Source organism: Asterias amurensis, chromosome 2 (genome assembly GCF_032118995.1).
Source record: "Asterias amurensis chromosome 2, ASM3211899v1".
Classification (NCBI taxonomy): domain Eukaryota; kingdom Metazoa; phylum Echinodermata; class Asteroidea; order Forcipulatida; family Asteriidae; genus Asterias; species Asterias amurensis.
Genome location: NC_092649.1, coordinates 17373681 through 17392975, shown reverse-complemented (window position 1 = coordinate 17392975; position 19295 = coordinate 17373681). Strand labels below are relative to the sequence as shown.

Genomic DNA, 19295 nt, shown 5'->3' with positions numbered 1-19295 from the left:
TGAATAGCTCCCTGACGTCCCAACAATATTTTACATGAACTAGCACCAGTTTAGAAGAGCACTGTCTTATTTATTCAACAAACTTTCAACGAATCTGAAGAAAGCCCGAACGATGTCGTCTGCTGCCACACCAAAAACAACAAACTTGTGATAAAAAAAATCTTTATCAAAAATGAATTGGGTTGGTGGTGTGAGGTAAGTCACTGTACTGTTTTGGAGCACATATTATTTGATGTATAAACCTAGTTTAAAATGTTAGAAATGCCGAAGAGGCCCACTTCCATGACTTCAATTCTATTCAACAAATCAAACAACATGAACCCACCACAACAGCTTTGAATTTGATTGAGAACTTTAAATAACCTTTTTCAAATTTGTTTTTCAAGAGTTCGATCGATCTTCTTGAGTGCTTTAAGAATTTGAGTTGTCATACTGTTGCTTGGTTGGTTTACACTAAGTAATAAAAGAGGATGATACGATTGTATTTAAAAAGTAAAATTAGTGATTAAATAGGTCTACGTGGAAAAAAAACACTTTGGGCAATCATTAAAAAATCAATGATTAATACATGGGAAAAGAAATCTTTGGGCAATTAACTGCCCAAAGTTTTCTTTTCCCATGTATTAATCATACACCCTTCTCTTTACCCAGGGGTATAAATGGGTACCTGCGAGGGTAGAGGTTGATATTGTAAATGAAAAAGCCTTTGGAGCGATATAAACTGTTGCCCAGGTTGTATACTCCCAAGGGAGCTGAGAACCGTTAAAAAGGGATGTCATTGGCCCTATGACAGGGCACTAATGTAAAGCGCATTGATACGGCAATTGTGAAATGCGCTATATAAGAATTGGTTATTATTATTAATCATAAATGTTACTATATTATTACAATAGCTAGGCTGAGTTTCAGTGTCAGTATTTAAATCCACTTTTTGATACATTAATTATGTCATATTGACTTTGCTTTTGTTTTTCAGAAATAGACTAAAAACAAAGGATGAAAAACGGAGACAAAAGGTAAGTATTTTTTACATTGAGTCAGAAAGTTTCTTGGATAAAGTGTGTAACATAAAAATTCCAGAAAGCTTTGCAAAATTAACTGTCAGCAGATTTGCATGTTCTTTAATTTTATTTTATTTTTCAGTTTTTTTTTTTTTTTTTTTTTTAGAATTTGGTAGGTGGCTAATAATTTGGCATTGAACTAGCTCTGTGGTAGCACTTCAATCTCCACAGCTCTCTAACAGAGGAATCCAATCTAATTATTTCCATACGCCCTCCCAAATAAAACGTCTGTCTTTCATGTAAAACATCTCAAGTTCAATGATAAATCAATTTCTACCTCCAGGAGTTCTTTGAGAAGATGAAGTATGGAAGCAAAGTGGGAAGACTCAAGAGGACCAGCGACTCTCCAAGCAACACATCTCTCCCAACCAGCTTAGACTTGCTGTCATTACAAGCAGCTGACTTCAGCGCTAAGAAATTCAGACAAAGTGGTGAGTGATGAAACACTATCTCAGTAGGCAGGAAAATGAAACAGGAAAAAAGTGGAAGATAAAATACTCGTCACACGAAGTTGTGTGCTTTCCGATGCTTGATTTTGGGACCTCAAAATCTAATTCTGAGGTCTCATAATCAAATTCGTGGAAAATTACATCTTTCTCGAAAAATTCGTTACTTTTATAGGGAGCCGTTTCTCACAATGTTTTATACTATCAACATCTCTCCATTGCTTGTTACCAAGGAAGTTTTTATGCTAACAATTATTTTCAGTAATTACCAATGGTGTCCACTGCCTTTACATAAGACTCCCATTAATGGCCAATTGGAACATTTCGTTCTATTTAATCATCAATATTACTTTATTGTTTTGTTTCAGATCCTGAGCAGAAATCCAAGATGAAAGTGAAGAAGATTGAGATGGATCGAAGCAAAGGAATGTTCTCATATCATCATCATCACCAGGAGCTACCTATGTCACCAGATGAAACCCCATCCAAGTTACAGCTACAAGAACCTGATGAGAGGTATACCCAATATTCAAATATTGGATGCATTGTCGCAGAATATATCATGAGGAGAAATCTGGACTTTTCATTCATGATGATACAAACCTGAGTGACATGGTAAAGTCAGATTTCACAGATAGTTATATTCTCCGACAACGCACGAACGTAAAACACTCAATATTTGTTTTATATAACTCACAGATCCTTTTGTCATTTATTGTCATTTGTTCACAATAAACACAAAATAGACACAGAAACTCATCCACCCAACACCGTAAAAATTCTATTAACAAAAAATTTAAACAATGTGGAGGAAACCATGTAGACACCAACCTTGTCCACCTTGCCTCCTTAAGACAAACAAGCAGGAAGAATTACTTTGAAAACAATACTGTGAAGCTTCCATAGCATCCTATACTTAAATTTTGGAGGGTCGCCGCAGTATACATTGTACAAGGCAAAATAAAGGATGAAACGTAATGTGTGTTCCACCAATTAAATGTCTATATTTTGTTTTTATGGCTTTCATAAAACTTTCATGACAATTTCTGCTTGCGACATAAGCCTTAGCAGTAGTAAAAGGTCAAAATATATCACTTGGATTATGATTGCCATTCTACTATTCATCAATTTTTCATTCATCATAATTACAAAATACAGTAAACTAATGTGATATTGTTTTGTTTATTACAGCCCTATGTTGTCCTATCCGTCTTATGAGGGGCATCCTCACACTGCAAATAACTTTTACAATATCAACCAATCTTCTGAGATGTTGAAGAAGAATGCATCATACATGATAAAGCCTGAGGAGGTGAGTGCCAAGCAATTAATCAGTACATTCATTCATGCGTTCGTTCATTCATTCATTCAGTAACATTTAACGAGCAGTAAAGAAGTACATGTCAATAATTTGGTGACACTTTAAGAACTCACTTTGCAGTGGTCAGGTTAAAAATGAGAAGTCCTCCTGAAACCGCTAAAGCAAAAGTAGTGGTCCCTGCTGATTTTCTACCTTCCGCCCAGGTAGTAGTTAAAAAAACAGTCAGTTCTTTTCGGAATTGAGAAGTCTCCCCAGTTCCGAAAATGTACTCCGTGGTAATAGAATACAAAGCGCGACAAGTTCTTAGAGGCAGTGGACACTATTGGTATTTACTCAAAATAATTATTAGCATAAAACCTCACTTGGTAACGAATAATGGGGAGCTGTTGATGGTATAAAACATTGTGAGAAACGGCTCCCTCTGAAGTGACGTAGTTTTCGAGAAAGAAGTAATTTTCCACGAATTTGATTTCGAGACCTCACATTTAGAATTTGAGGTCTCGAAATCAAGCATCTGAAAGCACACAACTTCGTGTGACAAGGGTGTTATTTCTTTCATTATTATCTCGCAACTTTGACGACCGTTTAAACTCAAATTTTCACAGGTTTGTCATTTTATGTATATGTTGAGATACACCCAGTGAGAAGACTGGTCTTTGACAATTACCAATATTGTCCAGTGTCTTTAAAAGAACATAATCAACCACAAACCAAGTATATATTGATACCTCACCATCATAATTCTCTATTTGATAGAGTGAATCTTATCCTGAGTATCAGTCCACAAGTCCGTTTCAAAGCACTCCACTCACTAGGGTCGATGATGCACCACAACAGCCACTGAAACACCAAGGGAAACATTTTGAGGATCTATTCTTCAGTTTCATGCCACCTGGGTGTGACAACGAGACTGTCTCATCAGGCTCAAAGGAGAAGCTGCCATCGGCCCCAAATGACGGGATAAGTGACGACTGGAAGTATTCCGATGGGTAAGTGTGGGTATTCATGATACTTTATGGTGGCAACGGGGGCTCCCATGCTCCATGCCCACAGGGCATTGCCTTGGTGCCCTTTGAAATAATTTCAGTCGAAATTTAGACTTCACTCATAGAGGTGCCCTTTACTAAGGGCAAAACCTGCCTTGCCCCTACAAAGCTATCATACACCACTCAGACAAGCAATAACCCTGATGATGATGCACATATTGTCATCCAACAAATTATTGATATTATTACTTCACTAAAATCTGCAGCTTTTGATGAAACCGCTCTTGTTTACTTTTTTTCTGCTCAGGTTTGGATACAGCCCCCTGTCCTATATCCCATCTGGATCAAGTCAATCTGACACGGCCTCCTCATCACAAATCACAATCAGTCAAGAAAGTCAACAAGAAGATCCAAGGAATACATGCCAATCTGGAAATATGAAGAAAAGATCATTAGACACTTTCATTATCGATGACGACATCGCTTCCAATGTCAGCACTATCGAAGATGATGAGATCCCAAGAGTTACCAGCATCACGCAGAAAAAGAATCCCGACTCTAAATCAAACTCAGAGAAGGTTGATTTAATCTGTGAAGAAACTGATAACTTTCTGTCACCCTGCAATAAACGCAGAGATGCGTCCAAGCCAACATCTGGAAAATCAAGCAACACTAGAGATCAACAGAGCCTGGATGTTTTGCAAAATAGCCAAGATGTTGGTGTCTCCAACTTATCGCCAGTCGAGACCAAGGAGGAGCAGACGAGGGAACGGATTCCTGTCAAATATTGTCCCACACAGAGCTTGACTAATTCATTCAAGTGGAAAGCATTTGTCACAGGTAAACATTTATACTAAAGCTTTTTACAAAATTCTTATTAAACAATATATCAAACAAAGGGTACTTTTAAATTTTAACTTAATCTTTTCTAAGAAAAGCAAAGAGTTTTCTCAAAGAGACTAATTTACTATTATTTTTTGTTTTTATGAAAACCTGCACCAAACACAAATACAAGATGTAAAAATAAACAGTTTCGCAGAGGCTTTGACAAAAAGAAAAAGTCTGCGTGTGTACTCAAATAAATAGTAATTTATTTGTAATTTTTTTTAACAACTTCTCTTTCATTATTCAGGACAAACATTTTCTGAGAACCCAACATCTTTAGACAAAGAAAGGTAAGCCAGTTTTTAAAACCAAATAACCACAGCGTTTCATATATACAATCAAGTTTACCTACTATCTGAGCTATTATTTCACTATGGAGTAGTGAAGATATTTATAAGAAATCCCCTCAATCCACCAATTTGTTCTACTAAAAGAAATTTGTAGGACAATTGAAGTTCTGATCAAAACTATGCTCTAGTCATAAGAAGTAGATTATACATGGTGTTACAGCAAACAAACAAAACCATAAAGATGCTTGCTCCACCGCGCAATGCCTCAAAACCTAAGAATTCAAATGTTTGAAAATTGTAAAAGCAGATCGTTGAAAATGCATGACTTTGAATATTTCTATCATATTTATTTAGAAAGGTAAAGCAGACCCCAACCAAGACAATGAGCAGTGTCTGCCAACAAGTTCTTCAAGAGGTGAGATATTTGTCTGGAACCTTTATCATAGGGCATCCATCTTGTATTACTCCTATTTAAACTAGTGTTACCCAAAGAGAGGCAGGAAGGGGAAATAGTTGGGTCAATTTTGGGCATATAGATTTGAATCAGTATTGATTGCACACAGTGACTTGACAACGATTGTGCGAGCATTATAAAGGGCTAATGCAGTTATACTAAGAGACAATATAACACTTTTCATAAAAAAAAAACCTTAAATTAACACTTTGTTTTAGTTCAAGGGAGTCTTACACCTAATACCCATGACAGGATAGAAACATAGATTTTGTTGGCTACTACACTTACAAACAGTAGTTGTGTGCAAGCATAAGTTGATAAAATAAAATAAAAAAGTAAAATTACCATTCATTAATCAAATGTACAGATATTCAGACCAATTTTTCTTTATATTGTTTCATTTATTTTCCTTGTAAGTAAAAAAAAAAAACTGCACATAAATTGTGAATCACATTTTTTTGAAATGTTAAAAATATTTTGAAACAACACTGTTTTTGATTCAGGTAATGCAATTAGACAGAGAGCTTATACAGCAAAGCCCATATCTCGGGTCGACTTCAAAATCAGGTATGTGTTGTTTTAAAAAATATTTTGAAAGAACAGATCAATTTACTATAAAAGTAATCTGTGGCAATTTACTTGGGAAAGATATACACATTTTAGAGGGAAAACATGGGAAAGGATATTCTGTCTATTTGTTTTCATGTTATGATATTTTTTTTCACATTTTATAGTTAAAAGAGGCATTCTTTTTTAAAGTTGTATTCTAAGTTTAGACTTACAAGAAAAATATAACACAAATAACTTTTATCTGTAATTGCCCTGTTGTTGTTGATTAGGGTCACTGACCTCCATGATGGGCTTCACCAGCATACAAGTCACCAAACCCAAGATGGAGGAATACAGTCTTCCACATACCAAGGTATTTACTACTAAGAGTAAAGTAATGATTGTCAAGTCTTCAAAATACTGTTACACCTAACTGTCTTACTGTATTGTCACTTACAAGCCATGCCCACTGGCCCAGTCATAAAACAGAAACACAAAAAGAGTTTTAATTGCCACAATAAGAAGGGAACATGACTAACAACTAGTCCTGATACAGTGTATTGCTACTTGGCTCATAGCCTGTCATTAATAGTCGGGGTACAGATTTTGGTCCCTTGGAGCAGTCTCTCGTGGAAATTCATTTTCGTACAGATGAAAAGTGTTTGTGATGCAACAATACTTTATATTGCAGGGGACAGAAGTTGAAAATGTGCAGACTGGAGACTGGGAGCCAGACAACAACCACCTCAGGGAGTATGTAGAGCAGCAGGTACCTGACCAGACTGATCAACACATCACATCAAAGATTCTTCAGATTCACTCATCTCTAAGTGACTCATCAGAACAACAAGATACAGAGGACGATGAGAACTCATATGATGGAGAGAACTCAACTGTTTATCTCCAAGATTGTAACCAACGGAGCCAAGAAAACAAAGAGGGTAAAAAAGCAAGTGGTTTAAGAAATCCTGCTACCAGTGATGACAAATCTGGTCTTGAGAAGTCCAGTCCCGAGCCCACAGATAATGACAGTCAACAAAAGGCATCATGCAAAGATGGTATGTGCGGTGCACACACTGACACCAGTACACTTATCATCTGTGATTCCATCGTTCAAAACAAGGCAACTCAATGTAATGTGATCACTGAAAACAAAGAAACACAGTATGAACTTACAGATTGTTCAGGATCGCTGTGCGTTGAAGCTTCTGTCATTCAAGAGAATGACGTCCATACATCAGATCCTTCCCTTCACAGTGATCCATATGATGGATGCAAGATATGTTGAACCATTATTATACAAATATTTAAGTATATGAGTACAATACAGCAGAAATTAATCAACAGGGCCCAATTTCATAAAGCCTGTAAGCACAAAAACTTGCTTAGCATGAAATTTCTTACTTAAAAACAGGATGCAATTTGATGCATATTGCTTGATACTGGTTTTAGCTGTTGTTTGCTTATCCTGAAAATCACGTAGCAATTTGGAGGGTAATCCTGTTCTTATCCAGGAAAAATTTTTGTGCTAAGCAAATTTTTGTCCTTACAGATTTTATGAAATAAAATTGATTGTTCCATTTGGAACAGTCCAAATTTCAACGAGTAACTTAAACTATATTCTGCTATAATATTGTATGAATTGCATCCCGGTTGTATAACATATCACACATATATCCTGGTCATTTGATATAATGTCATATAATTCATAATTTGTTTTAAACTACAACACAATGTTTTAATTAGTGTGGGTTTGACCGGATAAACGTGTTTTACTAAATTATTAAAATGAAGCAGAATGTGTCATGTTGTTGCAAAGCTATTTTAAAAAGTTTTAAAGAATGTAAATAATATGTAGTTGGCCTACTACTGAAATTATTTGTGTGTATTATCTTTCCCATTTGTCATTATATGTACACTTTTCACAATTTCTAGTCAAATATTCACTAACTAGTATCCTTGCCTTAGAGTGGTCATGAATATTTCACCTACCTAACATTATGACATTATACTATCCAGTAAAGTTTGAAATAACACCATGTACATTCACAAATAATATCTATTTATGGGCGTTGTTGTGATTGCTACTTTTGGTAACAAATTGACAGGAAGTGTGGAGCTAGTTACTGCCTAGCCACCATGCAAAGTTTTAAATATTACTTAAAATATATTATTGTTGAAGCATTTAATTAAACTAAATTCACTCAAAGAATCTAATGTGAATACTTGTTCTTGTGTGACTAAATTTGTTCAATGTTCCGATTTCAAAACTCTAAACAAAAACATTGTTATGTATCACAAACAGATTTTAAACTCATAGCTGTTAGGCCTTTTGTGTAAATTGTTTTTACTTTTTGTTTCCTTATGGGTTGTTCTGTGAGTGTGTGTTGTAATTGTCTCATTATTAAAAATAAAATAAAAAAAGTCTACCTAAAAATAGTGACTTTATCTTATTTATTTATTTATTTATTTAAATTAATAGGATTGGGTAAAGTTAGAAATGTAAAGCTTTGAATAAAACTGTCACTGTCTGATAAACAAAAAGTTGATAAGCTGGACAAGTTTGTTTAATCTCTCAAACAATACCTCAACGACGATTGGATGCAAGTTTATAATAATAAACTAGTTTGATGAACCACTCTCTCATGAATATGCAAGAGCAAGTGTCGTCATTCATTTGCAACCTCGTTTGTTCCACATGCATGCATTTGCCTGATGTGATCGTCCCCATGTGTAATGCTACATAAACGGGTGGGACCAAGGTTTCAATCTAGCTTCAATGGCGGCGCCCATGAGTTGAAGTAAACCAACTTCATCCATGTGACAACTGAGTGATTGCAGTGACAACAGGGCGATATCGAACTTGATTTGGCAAACGATAAGGTACAGTTACACAGACCGCATGAATGAAATTTATCTGGGAGTATCTACACTGTGCCAATATCTGAAGTGTACCTCCATGCTTGCCTACCAATGCAATATAACCAAAAGGCGAAAGCAATACAAATACCATGTTTAATAACGTTGGCGCTCTGCTGCTACGTGAACTGCTGCATTGGTGGGAGAACTTTTATAATAGGTAAACGACCGCGAGCTACTGTACTATCATCTCGGACATTCACACACTGAGTCACCATCGCCACACAGAAGCAGACGACAAGGGAAGTAAATTGCGGTTGGATGGACACTTATTGTAAACAACAACAACAAATATATTTAAATAATCATTCATTCGTGATCTACTTGACAATCAAAACAAACCATATGTTAAAAAGGTACTTTTATTTCAGTACATGCTGGTCATCGAAAGCTGTAGTTCATAAATAAGAAAAAAAGTGTCTTATTGTTTCATTTCTTTGTAGAGTGACGTTTGACAATGCTTACCCCATCATTTGTGCTTACCCAAGATGCTGATTTCTTGAGGCTTCTTATTAAAGCACGCTATGCGAAAGTCACAGACGTGGAAACATTTGTTGACGGCAATGACTTCAAGTTCTATGCAAAGCCGTATTTCCTGAGGTACAGTTTTGATTAATTCATTGTTCATTTAAAATTCCATCGTAAAGGTAGGGTCATACTTTGGGTAATGATCCCCCAAAAGAAGGGGATTGTTTTTCAACATGTTCAACAACTACAGTGTTTCTTACCAAGTAAGAATGTTGGCTTAGTGACACAGGGGAGATGAGGACCCGTATGCTTGATAGGGAAGAGTGGAGGGTTGCAATTGCAACCAAGTTCCAAAATGTAGAATAGACTACGCTCTCGTATCACATCGCATTGAATACAGATGAAGACAACCAATCTAAATGGAAATAGAAATCAGTAATCCCAATTCACAAAGGCTTATTTTTCCATCTTGAAGATGTCCTGATGGGGGCTAGATAAGACCAAGCTGATGGGAATATTAATGGAATTCTGCTTTCAAACATTGTTTCTTCCTGTCCCAGGCTTCACCTTCCTGGAAGAGTTATTGAAGATGGCAGGGAACGAGCAAAGTATGATGTAGACTCAGGTATGATCTCGCTCCACATGATCTTAGAAGAACATGTGAGAAAATCCAAATGATAATATACCACTTTATGTTTAAATATATTATTGGAAATGTTTAATAAATAATTTGAAATAATAATGAAAACAATATGCGCACTTCTCCAGAAAACCGATCAGGGCGCCTAACACAAAGTGAAAATGAGGGATTAGGCTATACTTGTAGTTTAAAAATTAAATCTATGTAAGTCTATGTAAACAAGTGCGACTTCAGTTCCCTCTTGAAGTTGTTGAGTGATGTTATTTTGCGAAGTGTGACAGGGAGCTTATTCCACAATATAATAAACTTTCTATTAAAAACAAAAATTCATTTAAGCACATTTCAATTTATACTATTTGTTATTGGTCCTTTTAAATGTAGAGTATAATTTGTATAAGATTTCTTAAGGTATTTTCATTTGCAATTTTGTTCTTTTTAGGATCGTTTGAAATCTGTCTCCCCAAGGAGACACCAGGTGAAGTCTTTCAGGGCCTGGACATGTTAACAAAACTGTTAACCCCAAAGGGTCAGAGGTCAGCCGAGCAGCCTGGGATTGAGGTCATTGGTAGGTCAATATGACAAAAATGTATTACTTTTAATTCCTGGTAACTAATACATATAGTTGCCTTAAAGGCAGGGTATACTTTTGGTGATTGTCAAAGACCAGTGTGTGTATGTATTCTCTATTGGTGTATCCCAACATATGCATTAAATAACAAACCTGTGAAAATTTGGGCTCAGTTGGTCATCGAAGTTACAAGAAAATAATGAAAGAAAAAAAACACCCTTGTTGCATGGAATTGTGTGTTTTCAGATGCCTGAGAAATGAGAAAGGATTCATGCCTGAAGCCTTTCTCAAGAAAACAACAACATTGTGGCTGCACTGTGATTAATGTCCAACTGACAATTTAACGTGGTTCCTGTTCTGTGAACCTTAGGTGAGAATGGGAATGAAGGTGAAGCACTAGACGAAGAAAATGCTGATGACCAGGGGGAGATTGACTGGCAGATGGAACAAAAGCCATTCCAACAAGAGGAGGATGCCCTCATGGGAGAGACGCACTATGGCTTCGCAAATAAGAGAAGCGGTGTCTTCCAGAGGTTGCAGGTAAGAGTCTTGTAACAGCAGTTTTCATGAAATTTATAATTTCATCAGATATGCACAAAAATTATTTTATACTGATTTAAAGTTAATACCAATGCTGTGTGACTGGCAACACATACACATTGACTTCTGGCTTGAAGACGGTACTATTTTTGACATGTGCATGTCGGAGGTCTGCATTTAATTAGCAAAATGTTCCTTAATACCAACCAGTGAAATACGCTAATGATGTAAGCATAAAATTCCCTGCCTCCGCCGATTTTTTGCTTTTGGTAAACAGAGCCATGAAATTGGGCCCTGCCTGGTCTTCAAGGCTGCCCTGCTGAGGAGCATTGCTGACTTGAAGACCTGATGGCAGCCAACTAGAAGGCTGTGGGATTTGCAGAGTAGATGATGAACTCAAAAGAAGAAGAATGAAACCAATTTGTGTATTCTGGCTTGTATTACAGGAGGAGTTGTGCGATGTTGTTGATGTCCCAAACCCAGATACAATGCATCTAAAGGAAAGGAGGACAGCCAAAGGGTCGGCAGAAAATGAAAAGTTTGATGGCGATCATTACTTGTAAGCTTCAGCTTCTAGCTATGGGTCGGGTTTAGATAGCACTTAACAAATATTATACATTTGGTAGATATGCTTGCAGCAAAGCAGATACCAAGCTGTGTTACCGCTAACCAAACGTACATGTCCAATGGAATCAGCTTAAACATAAGTGCAATTTTTGTTCATTCTATTGTTCTAAGAAATGTGTGCAGAACTATGTTAACAGTAAAAAAATGACCTTAAAAGTCAGCTGCCACTTACATTCTAAGGTCTCCAATCGACTCCAGTTTTAAAATAACTACAATTCTACAAAGTCAAAATTCGTCTGCTCTTAAAAACAATCCCCTTTTCTATACACTGGACTTTGCATGTTCTACAAGACATATTATTTCCTGTATATTCCAGGGCTGATTTATACCAGGAAGATACAACATTAGATGAGCTTCAAAACTACAAGCCATCATGGCACCCAGACTGGAAGTCACTGCAGGCAAAGACTAAACAGGCTTCCATTGGTCAGGAGACCTATGAGGGTATGTATGGAGTTGGAACAAATTAATAGTAACTAGGTTTTATATAGCAGTTTAACTACCGGCAAGTCAAAGCGCTTTTTATTATTCTTTAAGTCAGGTCTTGAAGTTATTAAATTAGGGGACTCAATTATGTAGGACCGTATAATGGATAACATGGTGCTGTGGCCAATTAAGCAGCAACTGCCAGAAACACCGGAGCAAACCCCTTCTCTTAGTGATATTTGTGTAACAAGCTGGGTTCTTTTATGTGCATTACACAACATGCAGGGTCTGGTAGCCAGACAAAAACCCATAAAGTTTACATTGTTAGGACTAGTGCGACACTGCCCTACCCATTTTCTGCTTAGCATAGAAATGTCACTACACCAACCAGAGTTTGCAGGCATAAACTCGCCCCAATTGAATGTTTTCGTTCCTTCTACCAGTGCAATTCACGGAGGGAGAAAGGGAACAGATGGTGAAGTTACCAAACAGACGGCACCTCCTGGATGACGAGACAGAAAGAGGTGTATTACTGGGCCTGGTAGATATTATCTTTGCTTACGCCTACAATGCAAGAACTACGCTCGGTGAAAACTCAGTGAGTGCAAACTTCCTTGTTGTGCTGGAAACAATTCTGAAATCGACAAGAATCTGAAAATGTATCTGTGTGTTCGTCTAAATGTTAACGTGTAACCACTTTTAAATTGGTTTTCTGTTTGCTTTTTAGCATTGAACATAAGTTATGAATCCTGAAGTGAATTTTGTATTGTTCAATTGTAACTAACCATAGAAGCAGAGTGAGTCATTCCATTGAGTTAACATTTAACCATTTTGTAACTACATGTTTTATGCATTCATTGCAAAATGATATCACTTGGTACTTTTGTCTGGCAAAATTTAATATACAGAAAGTATGTATGTGCGGGAATATTTATCCAGCCAGTTAGAACGCTCCTACCATTTCAAATTTTAAAACGCTCCCTAAATGATGTGAATGAACCTGGTCTTCCAAAAACGAACAATGTTCGATCCATGTACAATTTTTTTTTTTAAACAGTACCATATTTATTGTGTATTACGTTACATTTATTTTTCCCAGGTGGAGTCGGCATGGACCATTTGTAAATTGAGTCCCACCCTCTCCTGGCTTGACTGGTTCAAATCGCTTGATGAAGTGATGACTGCTTGCTATCGTAGGGCCTTGTGCTATCCATTGTACAGACACTGGGATCTAACACGGAAAATCTACCAAGACGTCAAAAGAATCTTTCAGCTAGGTACTCATACTGTCTGCTTGTTCAAGTGCTGTGCCAAAAGTGTGTGTTTTTAAAGTTGCTTGAGGGCAAACTGTGGTTTCCAAAGGGGCCCAAAAATAAGTTGGCTTGGTTTTATTGCTAGGTGTAACTGAGATTCTCACTTTCAGAAGCTGGAAATAGTGTGTTTGTGCGAGAACATTTCATGGCTTGACAAGAAAGTTTGCCTGTGCTTGTCTTGCACAGCTACACAGGACTAAGAGAAGCCATTTATGGTTAAGTGTCTTGATCAAGGGCGCAAGTGTGATGATTTGAACCAACACTCCAATGACTAAGCCGTCAGAACCTGAATTCAATTTGCTAGATAGCATGGCCACTACACAAATGTACACAACTATAATATAGCAACAATCGCCAAAGTTTTATGATTGACAGAATCTGTTGTTTCTTTGCAGGAAGGGGGCAACTATTAAAGTGTTTACTCGAAACCCATCAGATATTGGCTGGAGATGACCCTCGCTACATTCTCAATGAGCTTTACATCACAGATTACTGTATCTGGATACAGTCCGTCAGTCATGTCAAGATTCAGTCCTTAGCAACAGCTCTGAAGAAGGTCATTATCATCATGTTACATTTGTCACTAGATATCCCACAAAAATTACTTTCTATATTGACTACAAATATTGCTAAAAAAGCTTCATGTTTTACAAAAATAAGGAGTTACAAATAATATTGAAGTCAAGAAGTCACCAAGCATATAAGCGAAAATCACCCAGTCAGTTTCTTTCCCTTTTGGTTAATTATTTAAATATCAGTTGCTCTGATCAGTTGAGAATGTTAAATAGATGGGAGGCGGACAACAATTTATATGCCTGCCACTTTTCTCCTGTGAGGGCAAAAGCACTTTTATAGTCAAGGGCATTTCAACGAAGGAAAGGCAGTTTTCTATTTGAACATGTCATGGGGCAACAAGGCAATGACGAAGGCAATAGAGGCAATAAAATAGTATGCATTGCCTCCATGAAGTATCAGCCCAGGATCTACATATACCTGTAATACGCGTCAAGTTCTTTCTGTTGAAATGAAAGCAGGGTGAAATTTTCTCTACCCAAGTACGATAAAATATTCATTTTATTTTATCTGTCACCTGTTCTGCATTTCTACTTCATTGCAGGTGAAAATAACAAAGAGTAGCATCGGCTTTGAGCTTGAGGAGCTGGAGGCAGCAGCTGCTCTTGTGAACCAGGACGACAATGGGGAACAGAGTGAACAACCTGAATCTATTGAACAGTTTGGTTACCCGCATATCCTTCATCAGGTGATGGAGGCAGATGTGGAACATGGTCTACCCTCTGAAATGTTGGCTGACAAGGGACAAGACGTCAAATGTGAAACCAAGATTGGAGATGATTCTCAAATATTGAATAAAACAGAATGCAAAACATTGAGTGAACATGTCGGGAAGGATAAAGACAATCAAGCTGAGGAAACTACGGAGAATGAAATCGTTTCAAAACTCTCAGCAATGAAGCTTCAAAGCACTGGATTAAAAGGTACCGAGGATCTCTTGGATACAGCCTCTAAACCAGAAAGCTTGTCATTGGATGCGTGGGCTGCCAAACCCCCATCGATGAAGATAGAAGTGTTTGATGAGGACGTGACTGACATTCCTGCCGACAACCAATCAAACAGCCAAGACGCGAGTCAGGAAGATGCGGGTTGTCGTAGTGATGAAGAGAGAGGAATAATTAAAGAAGCCGATATGAAGATGGAAGAGGAACTTCGTATATCTTTATCACCCAAGAACACTGTGACCTCCCATAGACAAGAACCACAGCAGATGTTAGAACCATGCACAGATAAAAACCATTCTAGACTGGACTCGGATTCTGAATCGGGTTCTGAATCGGATGACGAGTCCGATTCTGAATCAGATGAAGATACAGATAGTGATTCTGAATCGGGTACAGATTCTGACTCGGACACAGATTCTGAATTGGACACTGCTGCAGGTCCCGACTCTGAATTCAAAACTGGACCGAACATAGTAACCAATAAATAAAAATTCTTGATTTTTTTTTATCAATTTAGATTTTAGCAAAGTCAGTCTCAACTTGGAATCAGGGAAGATTAAAGGTCTCCCAAAGCTTACTTTGCAAGAAGCCCCCTGAAACAATTTGGGTTAAGAAAGGCCTTCTCTTGCTATATAAGAACTGGGCATCTAACATAGTACGCTCATATGTTTGATTAATGGCAGTACAGCAAAAAGGCAAGACATCACTCTGCTCTAAATCATATGGGAGAAAATTTAAATGTCTCAACTTATGAAGGCTGGCCAATTCTTGACCAGGGGTGGATTTCACAAAGAGTTAAAACTAATCTTATCTCGAGTTAAGACGAGTTACTCGACCTAACTTAGTACTCGCGATAAGTTTTTAATATCTCCTAGGACTAGTCCTTTGTGAGTTGACCCCAGAGCTTCTGAAGTACTAAAAGGATCCTTTGGGCAACAAGAGACACAAATCAGACGGTAGTCGACACCAACTCATTCATAGTTACACTTCTAGTACAATTTATAATTTATTTAAGTTTTTCTATTTGATTGTAAAAAAAAAAGAAAAAAGTTCAACATCGATTGAATATACAGAAGTAACCATGTTGTTTCCGAAAGCATTGCTGTATTAAGTAACAAGAATATACTATCAAATAATATGAAATAAACAACATTAGAATAATAGTCACAAGTTTGCCTTTGAGTCGAGAATAAACTAATAATGATAACTGACTTATAAGTCTTAAATTTGTCTCTATATTTAAAGACTTTGGTCTAAATAATCCTAGGAAGTACTGTTTTGAACATCCCTTTTCCTGAATTATAGTACTTATACCTTTTTTAAGTTCCTTCATCGTCACAGCATCGAAAACTGTCAGTACAAAATCACCATTTAAAAAACACAAATCTTTCAAACACCTCTCCCAAGAAGTGCTGTTTTGAATTCTTCAACGTATAGTTTTTGTAGATAACCCTTTTAGTGCATTCAAGGTTTTCGTTTTTTAATTTTTTTTTAATGCAAGTTTGTCCCAAACAAGGCTAAGGCGAGGGGCACTCTTGGTAAGGGGCTACAATAAGAAAACATTCCGGTGAAAATAACTCGGGGGAACTAAAAGTAGGAATTTATGTTCCTTGAAAAAAACAGTTAAGAATTCAGGATGGAGGAAAACTTGTACCAAGCAAGGAATTCCAAAGAGTTGCATTGTGGAGTATTAAAAGGTCCTATTAAAATGGCTCTCTGTTCTACATCTCGACAAAGTGAGAAAGGCTAACGCATGCAAGGAATGTTTTTTTTTCATATTTTTAACAAAATTTCGTTGTTAAGGTTTGTTCCCTCGGTAAATCAGTACTTTTTATTTCTATATAAGCTTGTAGAAGCCTAAAACCATGTATGTAGACCCTCGTTCTCGTTGTTAATATTATTTTTAAAGGGTCAAACACCATGACATTTTCCAACTCTGTCAGAAAAAAACACCAAATGATATTTAGTAACTTGGGTTTTTTTTTACAATACAACTACTGAAAAGTATTTCATTGTATTAATTAAAGGCACATCGCAAGGTATTCTATTTATGTAACAATTCAATACACTCACAATGAAATAAATTATATTATTGTAATATTACTGACAAAGTTACTGACCACTTAGTTTCCAAAACCCTTCATTTGTCTTGGTGCGTTTACAAAAATATTAAGCAACCCTGCTGAAGAATCTTAAATCTTCAATGGTAAAGTGCAACTTATTTTATAAGACCAAGAACCAACTTCGCATAGATATGAATTAACTCATTTCAAAAGTATTTTCATTACATGGAAGACGAATGTTGTCAAAATTTATGGAATTGTTTTTGTGCAGAATTTGTACCAAATATTGGGCCGCTTCAGTGATTTAAAAAAATTACTTTGTCTTTTGGTTTGAATCTCTAACACACATTCAAGGTTTATTTCAATATGGCTTCCCATAGTTTGCCCTAAAACAGAGTGCAGGTGTTTAAAAAGGACGATCCAAAAACACTAATTTTGCACAACACAACTGCTTACCAGAATAAGACTACCAGCCAAACTATCATGTCACATGTACCATTTGTAACTGGTATCCTGCTCATTTCTGCTTAGAAATGGTATATAGACCGTATTGAATAACCCTTTTTATGCTATAAAATTCCCCATCTTGTAGGGCAAACCCTATGCGCGTCCAAACGCGTACACCAATGAAGCACGCACCACGCAGCATTCCCAGTTTGATTTCTACGGCACATGCACGCACGCACATTCTCTAATATGCATCCCTGTGGAGACATTTTTTGTTCATTCCATTGTCCCTGTACTGAAGGTTTTCCCATAGACTTTGTACACAAAATTCCTTGTGAAGCGCCCAGGTCTTTAGAATTTCTCTATCAAGTCCTTTTATTAGTCTCCAGAAGGTACCGAATATGAGAGCAAGGGCACAGACGCCATGTTGTAGGTCAGATATTTCAATGGTGACGTCATGGTCTATAGACGATGTGACCTGTGACATAACATGTTTACAAAAGAGCCACAGAGCCTGAACTACCTGCAGGCATGATTTGTACACAGCTCAATGGAAGAAAATATAAAATCTTACATTTTATGGAGATTGCACTATCTAATTCTTATCAACTTTTGATATGATGAAAGGGGGCACATCTCAAAACTTGTCCAGCTTTTACTTTCATAACTCTTGGTTTTATGTGGAAATTATGACACAAAATGTCAACTTTCCCATAGGACCAGTGTAGTACAGTGCCTGCCAGAACAAGGTCACACTTATTGTAAACAAGGTTCACATGGTCTATAGAGGGATATACTCAAGATGATCCAAACTGTATTCTTCATTTCATCTTTTGAGGATGATTCTATCGACTTTATATTCTTTGACCTTGACTCTTTTCAAACAATTTCTCCCTTCCCCCCCCCCAAAAAAAAAAGGTTTTGAAAACATTAATCAAGAACTTATTAATTTATTTTTTATGTACTACTAAAGAATACATGAATTCCTAAAGATAATGAAGGTTTCAAAATCAGACTATCAACCACCAAAAAATTGCTTTAAATTACAGCAAATGTTGGGTTGCGACTACATGTATGTCAGAGTTTTGCAATGACAGCTCACTTAGAAGCAGCATAAATTATTTCAGCTTTTATAAGACTTTGTTAATTTATTCATTACTTATCTAATTATCACCAACACTAACCATCCCACGACCAATAAAATAAAAATACATGTTAATATTAAAAGAAAATTTGTTTTAATATCAAGCCTAAAAGAGGACTCCGTACAGTACTAAACCATCTATTAATCTTACTCCATATTGCTAGAATACAAATCAAGTACATGTACCATTTCATACAAAAAAGGAATGGGTGGAGCCAGTTGGGGGGGTCAGTGCATTCCAAATAAGTGCACTTTTCCAAAATAAGGTTTGCAACTCATTTCATCTATTATTAAATTGCATAGCATGGCGTGCATTACCTTTACAATCCATTTCAAACTATAATGAGTGCTGTAAACACATGTGCAACAGTAAAGGCAGATTTGCTTTCGTTGATTTATGCATTTCGATGAACATACGTGTATAAAAGAATGGGCCGACAGATTTATTTGGATAACCAAGCAAGGTTTTGAGGAGCAATAAGTAAGCAATGAGGATTTTATGAGAGAAATACCCCAGCCAATGGTAGGGGGGTTTGTTTGGGAATGTTGGACAATGGGACTCAAAAACAATTTCAAAAAAACTAGAAATTGAGAGTTTGTGTACAAACTCAGGGTGTTCGGGTGAATGGTC

At 36.7% G+C, this 19295-nt stretch overlaps 2 protein-coding genes across 2 annotated transcripts; both read left to right on the top strand.

Annotated features, from left to right (window-relative positions):
- Positions 1 to 87: 87 nt before the first annotated feature.
- LOC139954180 (uncharacterized) lies at positions 88 to 8409 on the top strand. The gene is made up of 12 exons (XM_071953880.1): positions 88 to 195; positions 977 to 1016; positions 1345 to 1492; positions 1876 to 2023; positions 2699 to 2819; positions 3585 to 3817; positions 4122 to 4654; positions 4947 to 4989; positions 5344 to 5404; positions 5947 to 6010; positions 6283 to 6365; positions 6684 to 8409. The coding sequence occupies exons 1-12, from the start codon at positions 173 to 175 to the stop codon at positions 7278 to 7280; spliced, it is 2094 nt and encodes a 697-aa protein (XP_071809981.1). The 5' UTR covers positions 88 to 172; the 3' UTR covers positions 7281 to 8409.
- A 366-nt stretch (positions 8410 to 8775) lies between these two features.
- LOC139949949 (protein SHQ1 homolog) lies at positions 8776 to 18421 on the top strand. Its single transcript, XM_071948540.1, has 11 exons — positions 8776 to 8875; positions 9355 to 9511; positions 9940 to 10004; positions 10459 to 10584; positions 10958 to 11127; positions 11574 to 11686; positions 12071 to 12198; positions 12624 to 12778; positions 13280 to 13457; positions 13889 to 14049; positions 14611 to 18421. Exons 2-11 carry the CDS (start codon positions 9369 to 9371, stop codon positions 15496 to 15498), a joined length of 2127 nt encoding a protein of 708 aa, XP_071804641.1. The 5' UTR covers positions 8776 to 8875; positions 9355 to 9368; the 3' UTR covers positions 15499 to 18421.
- The last annotated feature ends 874 nt before the right edge of the window (positions 18422 to 19295 follow it).

Coding starts and splice junctions, on each gene's coding strand:
- LOC139954180 (XM_071953880.1), top strand. CDS start 173: ATGAATTGGGTTGGTGGTGTGAG. Junction 4,655..4,946: donor GTGGAAAGCATTTGTCACAG/GTAAACATTTAT, acceptor TTCATTATTCAG/GACAAACATTTTCTGAGAAC. Junction 6,011..6,282: donor CGGGTCGACTTCAAAATCAG/GTATGTGTTGTT, acceptor GTTGTTGATTAG/GGTCACTGACCTCCATGATG.
- LOC139949949 (XM_071948540.1), top strand. CDS start 9,369: ATGCTTACCCCATCATTTGTGCTTACCCAAGATGCTGATTTCTTGAGG. Junction 12,779..13,279: donor CTACGCTCGGTGAAAACTCA/GTGAGTGCAAAC, acceptor TATTTTTCCCAG/GTGGAGTCGGCATGGACCAT. Junction 13,458..13,888: donor CAAAAGAATCTTTCAGCTAG/GTACTCATACTG, acceptor GTTTCTTTGCAG/GAAGGGGGCAACTATTAAAG.